Source organism: Drosophila pseudoobscura, chromosome 3, assembly GCF_009870125.1.
Source record: "Drosophila pseudoobscura strain MV-25-SWS-2005 chromosome 3, UCI_Dpse_MV25, whole genome shotgun sequence".
Classification (NCBI taxonomy): domain Eukaryota; kingdom Metazoa; phylum Arthropoda; class Insecta; order Diptera; family Drosophilidae; genus Drosophila; species Drosophila pseudoobscura.
The window spans coordinates 4,321,058-4,327,991 of NC_046680.1; the positions used below are offsets into that span (position 1 = coordinate 4,321,058).

Below are 6,934 nucleotides of genomic sequence, written 5' to 3' on the forward strand. Positions count from 1 at the left end.
TGCTGCTGCTGTTGATTCTGCACGGAATGACGATGGGGAAATGCAAAAAGTCTCGGTTTACAATTTTTATTCAATAAAAACTCAGCTTGATTTTGAGGGATATCAACTGCCAAAAACCGATTACGGTTATGGAAAAATGTGAGACATCAAATTGGAATAGAAAGGGATCAAAGGAAACCTTTTACTAGGGGCTAATGAAATATTTAAGAACAGAATAGTGATTAATTATACTCGGTGGGTGCTTATCAAATAATTAATAATAAATATATTAACAAAATTAGAAATTAAAATAAAATAACAATTTTTGACCGTGTACGCATGTATGTATGTACATATATTCCATTTGGGCAGATTGGCCAACCCCAGATTTATTAGCTGTTAGATACAAGTTTTGGAAAATTCAACAAAATGAAATAATACTATAGATGGGGCGCAGGGCTTTCCCTGCCCCGCCTGATGCGGAATTTACTGTTGATTCACTCTCGGATAACTTTGGCACAGCACAGGGAAAACTTTAAAGGGCTGCAGGACTACAGGACTGTTGGGGCTGTTGTGGTATTGTTGGTGGTGTATATGGGTGTTTGTGTGGGGGTGAGTGTCGCGTGTGTGTGTGAAAGGGTGGGTATTTTGTGCTTTTTATGACTAAAATTGTAAATTATGTCAACTGGCCACGACCCACAGAGCTCGTTATAACTGAAGTGCTACCAGCGTGCCAGAGAACGAGATGTCTGTAGAGAGAAAGAGAAATAGACAGAGAGAGAGAGAGAGAGAGAGAGAGAGAGAGAGATAGTGTTTATAGAGAGTCGGCGGCAGAAAAAGAGATATAAGGGAGAGTTTCAGTCTTTCCCAAGCTGCTGTACGAAATTAATGAAAATTTATTGATAATAAATGTAATATGTTTTGTGGTTGCATGTTTTATGTGCCCACCCCCCAACACATACTCGTGTCTCCGAGTAACCCTGCCCCAAGTAATCGATGCCCCAAGTGCCAGAGTCTAGCTTTAACTGCAGTTTCGCGTCCGGTCCAGCGCGAATGAATATCATAATTAATTTATGGCTATTGGGTGATGGGGAGGGCGAGCCCAGACACCCCCCTCTGAGATGCACTTGGAAATGCGATATTTATCTATCGGTTCTACTCTCCGCTTTGGAGGGACCTTCTCTTGCCAACATTTTTATCCAGCGCCATTACCATCTATCGTCATTGGGCCGTCATGCCGCCACTGTTGACATTTCATTGAGTCGGGCTCAAACTTCATTATGTCCTGCAGCGTGTCGTCTGGCGCCAGGACGAGGTCTCATGTCGTGTGCGTGCTGGGAGATGCTTATGCCTCGCCTCAACTTTCCTCACATTCCACTCCATTCCTCTCGACGCATACTTTGTCTTCTTCCTGGCCAACATCTTCCGCCTCCACCTCTGCCCCTGCCTCTCCTGCTTGTGTGACTTTGTCTAAGTTTGTTTGCATAACCTATTTGTATAAATATTTTGCCGTGCTCTGTTGCTCAGCTTATTTGCACGTCGCATGCCCCCGCCCCCGGCCCCGAACAGGAAAATTCTGAAAGAACCCAGCCGCCCTTGGAGCCCCTTCGTCACTGTGTCTGTCTCTGTCTCTGTCTCTGTTTCGTAGGTGATAACAATGTTTGTCTTCATTTTCAGGGCGGAGCAGAACTTTACTTTTAACATTTTCACTTAAACTTGCTCAACAGCAAATTTGGTTTATTATTTTATAGTTTGGACACGTGTGTGCATCTGTGTTTGGCTTGGCTCAGCAGAAGCACTCGTATCTGGAACGAAATAAAGCACAATTTGATGTTGCATACTTTGAGGCTTAATCTGTACACAAGACTCCATCGGCATCGCCATCGCCATCGCCATTGCCACCGCCCTCCCTCCACCACAACCCCAGCAGTGTTCATGCAAATCCAATTTAATTCCAGCGATTTGTTGACACATCGAAGAGCAGGAGCCCCAAGGAGTCCGGCCAAATTAACGTGTCTGTTCCGCCTGATCCCCATCCGAAAATGCAATTTACGCGCCTGTAAAGCATTTGGGCAATGCGATGCTGCCATCGGCTCCAGCTCCCTCCCCCAGCTTAATGAATTGTCAAACACTTTAAGCCAATAAAGGCAATAATGGCTCTCACTCGCAAGCACACGCACTCGAGAAGGTCGGGACGGGCCGGGCCGGAAAAGGGGGGCCGACAGTTGGATAGACGTTACAGCAATTGCAAGGCGTTTAGCTGTGAAAGTTTTAAAAGTTCTACCAACTTTTACCTGCTCGTATGAGAACTCACACGGGGAGGGAGCTGCACTCACACGCAGGGACATTTGTCACGGGGCTTTTCTTTTCTGCGGCCAGGGCTGTCAGCGAAACTTTGCACACCCGCACCGCTCCGCCCCGCTCCACCCCAATCTGCTTTCCACTCTTCCTTTGCTTTCCTGCTTTGATCTGCTTTTCTTCCAACATACAGCAAGACAGCAAGTAAAGTGTTTATGTTGGCCGGAAGACATAAAAGCGAAGGCAGTCAATAGACGGTGCCGGGCTCGAGAGCAATGCCAGTGACACGCAACCGCAACAAATCCAACCGGAAATCCACTTTAAACTTGGCCAAGAGCAGCAGCTCCCAGCAGCTCCGTTGTCTCCCTGTCCCTCTCTGACACTCCCTCTCTTTCTGCCACTCTGCTGTCCTGAGCTGCACTTGCACTTGCACTTCACTGCTTTAGTCGAGTGTTATCAGGCAATCGATGGACAATGCGGAACAAAGACAATGACAACCCATCTGGAACGGCAGAGAGATAGAAAAAGTGCGATGCAAACAGTGAGGGGGGGAGTCCAATGCAAAGGGGGAGCGACAGAGAGTGTGCCTTGTCTTTGCCATTCCTTAGACAGAGCCAAGAAAAAAGCGAAAGTGTTTGACTGGTAGGCGATCAAACGTGAGAAAAAACTACTAGATAATGGTCCATTATATGAAAATAACAAGTTCCACTAATCCCTGGAAGAGTGCTGGCGGGGACAGAAAAGGTCATCATCACCATCATTGCTGCCATACAATTTATCCGCTTACCTTTAAGCAGATTTGGTAATCTATTAGATACGAGAATTTTCAATGATTGTCCGTTTACGGTCATTTCGTAACATCGAAATAATGGATAAGATACAAAATCTGAAGTACTCGTAGCTATCGAAAGTTACATTGCGTTGGAAGAGTTATTCTCGGTGATACACCCATCCACATCCACATCCACCACCGCGCGGAATTTTGAAATACGATTCTAACAGTGGATACAGGACTCACAGGACTCTGAATACAAAATTTGTTTACTCTAGCCTTTACAGTCTCTGAGCACTAGGTGCTCTTAGGGACGGACAGACATGGCTCGATTGACCCGGCTACTGATGCTGATCAAGAATATATGTATATACTTTGTGGAGTCGGAAACGTTTCCTTCTGGGTGTTCCACACATCAACATTCACCACAAATCTAATATACCCTTTTTGAGTATCGGGTATACAAATATTGCAAATAAAAACTCATTTTTCCCGTTACAAATTTAATAGAGAAACATAAAGTTGTCAAGCAAAATAATTGTTATTTGTGTAGCAAGTGTATGGGAAAGATAAGCAAGATAGCGATAAGCGACCCGAATAACACTTTATAGATTCCACAGTTTCAGTTACGATAATGTGCAAGCACATTATCGGGCTTTTAGTACATAGGAAATTGATAGCCAGCGTTTATAAAGGGAACCCGACCGCCAGCTGATTTCAGTACAAACAACAACCGACGGGAACTACGCGAGAACGAAATTGAGCATGTCAACGGCAGCGAACACGAAGGATGGCATCAGCATACGCGTCATGGCCGAGAAGGACTATTCTAGGGTGAAATTATTCATGCAGGAACAGTTCTTTACCGATGAACCCCTGAGCCGTTCCACCGGAGAACAAGTGCACCTTCAAAATGAGAAAGAATCCGACGAGTATCATCTATCCATGATCAGAGAGGGCACCTGCCTGATTGCCACCGACGAGAACCAAGGTGGGAGCATTGTGGGCTATGTCCTGGCCGGCCCTCAGTACCCCGAGGACATGGAGAAGCATCGGAAGGAGGCTGCGGGAATGGAGCAGCATACTTGGGGACGAATATGCCGCCTTCTCTCAAAAATCGAGCTCGAGGCGAACCTGTTCGAGCGCTATGGCATCTCCAAGGCGCTCTACTCCCACATGACCAGTGTGGGTGCCTCGATGAGGGGGAAGGGCTTGGGCTCCCGCCTGGCTGCCACTCTGATGGATGTAGGTCGGGCGAAGGGCTACCCCCTGATGGTAGCCTACTGCACGAGCTACTACTCCGCCCGACAGAAGGAAGCACTGGGCATGGAGTGCATCCATTCTCTGTGCTATGCGGACTACAAAGACGATCAGGGACGAGTGATCTTCACACCTGCAGCACCCCATACGCATGCCCGGATCATGGTCATCAAACTGTGAGGCGATCAAGCCATAAAAGCAATAATCTGTAACGACAAAGACAGCAAATTGTTATATTTTTTATGATAACAAAGTTAGCCCGATATAAATAAGTGTTCTTGCTTACTCATTTCGAATCACCCATTAATTTTGAGGAGCAAAAGCAAACAGGCTAAGAGGTCAAAGGAATGCGAAAATAGTGCGTGAGTGAAAGGCGATGAAACGGAAATGGAAAGAAGGAATAGAACAGAGAGGAGAAAGCGGCTACAGTTACAAAAAAAAAAAATCAATTCGTGGCAAACTGAAACTTGATTTATGGCTGTATTTATGAAAAGCCAAAAAAAAAACAACCCGGAACTCGGTCGGAAGGAAAAAGCAAACACACACACAGGCACACTTGTGTGTAGACACAGTTAGGAAATAGAGATCTAAGTGATTGAGAAGGAGTCATAACGACTTTCAACAAATTTACCAGAAAATTGACTTTTTCTGCTCGGAATTAAAGCGCTTGGCTGGTCTCCGACATGTGGGGGAGAAGATTCATCAGAGGACGGCTGGCTGGCTGGCTGGCTGGCTGGCTGGCTGGCTGGTTGGAACCCTGTCACCCTGCCCACATGGTCAGGGTCCAGGGGGTGGTGTGGCGTGGCAAGCTTGTCAACTCGGCACGATGCAGGTGCCGCTGTGGGTGGGTGGGTGTACGTGAGTGAAATTGAACTGTTTGCAGCTACAAATTGCAACTTGTTTTCACCTGGCTGCATTTTGTTTTATTTTCGACAGGTGAAATAACCGCAATTACGCTGATTCTGCCCTCCTCCCCATCTCTCTTAGTGAACTTTAGAAATGAAATTGCCAGTTCAGTCCAGTCCGAGTTGGTCCAAAAACACATTTGCTGCGGCAAGAAGTACGCTTAAGTGCCGCTTTGCGAAACATTTCATTGCATAAGCAGGGGCCGGGGGCCGTCCAGGGGTCCAAGGGACTGGCGGCGGGTCAGAGGTGCTGGGTGGTGGTGCTGCAGGAAGCCTGCTAAAGTGAAATACTGCCACAGCAGCCATCGCCATCGCCATCGTTGTCGTTGTCGTCCTTGCTGGCTAGAAAAGTCAAAAAACTAACGAAATCGGAAACGGAAGCACACAAAGCGCCACTGCCCGCTCTGCTGCTTCCTCTCCTCTCCTCTCCTCTCCGCTCTCACTCTCTCTCTCTCTCACCCTCTCACTCTGCTCCTGCTGCTGCTTTTGCTGCTCCTCTGTTTGTCCTGCATCATCATTGTCGCTTGGCTGCCTGCCTGAGAACTGCTCAAAAGTCGCAGAAGAGACAGAGAGAGAGAGAGAAAAAGAGAGAGAGAGAGAGAGAGCCGGGAACTTTTCCCTAGTCAAACGTAGCAACTGTGAGAGAAACAAACACAACATAACGGGGAAAAGTTGCCACAGTTTTCGCACAGTTTTCCCGCAGTGCCTTTTGCTTTTGGTTGTCATCATTTCTGTATAAAAATTGGATGCTCATTTGCCGCTCTTGGTCAGTTTTCCGTGCCCCACTCGAACCGCTGGTAATTTGCAGCAGCCAATCTTAGCCCCCGCCCCCGCCACCGCCCTCACCACACTCGAATGCTTTGTTCAATTAATGAGACTCTTGACAGTTTTCCGCTGCTCCTTGCCAACTGCTTCGGTGTCCTTTCGCTTCCTTTTTTCAGCTTTCCTTTTTTTCCGCACCCCGATACCAGTCCTAACTGGAAGGGCCACTCGTGCTGCTGTTTTGTAATTTATAATGTTAACTTTTTGATTTCTGCCAGGTCAGGGCGCACTTAATTAATGAAACAGGCGCAGCAAAGGAAATTGTCGTGAGTGGAAGGAGGGGGAAGGGGACAAGAGGCAGAGGGCAGGAGGCAGGAGGCATGGCCGATGAAGGAGCGTTGCAATTGAACACAAATACATAAATTCAATTAGGCAGGCACCCAGAAATCAATAAGCGACTTTTCCAACATCTAATTGAGGGGCCCAGCCCGAGCCCGAGACCCTCATTGAGCCTCCGCCTCCCCGCCGCTTATTAATTGCCCCACGTACATTGCTCATACGTCACGTGGCGCGCAAATTCCAAAAAGGAGTGGATAGAGCGGACAAAGGGCGGTGGCTTGGGACAGGAGACGGAAAAAAAAGAACAACTGTCAGCTGTAATTAGCACATCAGAGCGAGAACAGACACACACACACACCCGGTAAGAGTTGAGTGTTCTTTCCCCCAGCCACCTCCTAACACGAGTTGACGCGCTGAAATTTTTGACTGAGTGATGGCTCGAACCCAAAGAAAGATGAATGTCTTTGGCTTGCCTGAGAACATGCTGCGATGTAATTATTAATGCCATCATCATCATCGCCGCCGTCCTCATCGTCGTCCTCGTCGTCGTTGTAATCGTCTCTGTGGAAGCTGATGACTTGTCGCATGCCGCGCCTGCTTTTAGGCTTGGCGCGCTTAA

The 6,934-nt window shown here is 47.4% G+C and overlaps 1 protein-coding gene across 1 annotated transcript; it reads left to right on the forward strand.

The window, feature by feature from the left end:
• Positions 1-3,760: 3,760 nt before the first annotated feature.
• On the forward strand, positions 3,761-4,596 carry LOC6898067 (dopamine N-acetyltransferase-like). Its single transcript, XM_002138116.3, has one exon. The coding sequence runs from the start codon at positions 3,815-3,817 to the stop codon at positions 4,487-4,489; it is 675 nt and encodes a 224-aa protein (XP_002138152.1). The 5' UTR covers positions 3,761-3,814; the 3' UTR covers positions 4,490-4,596.
• The last annotated feature ends 2,338 nt before the right edge of the window (positions 4,597-6,934 follow it).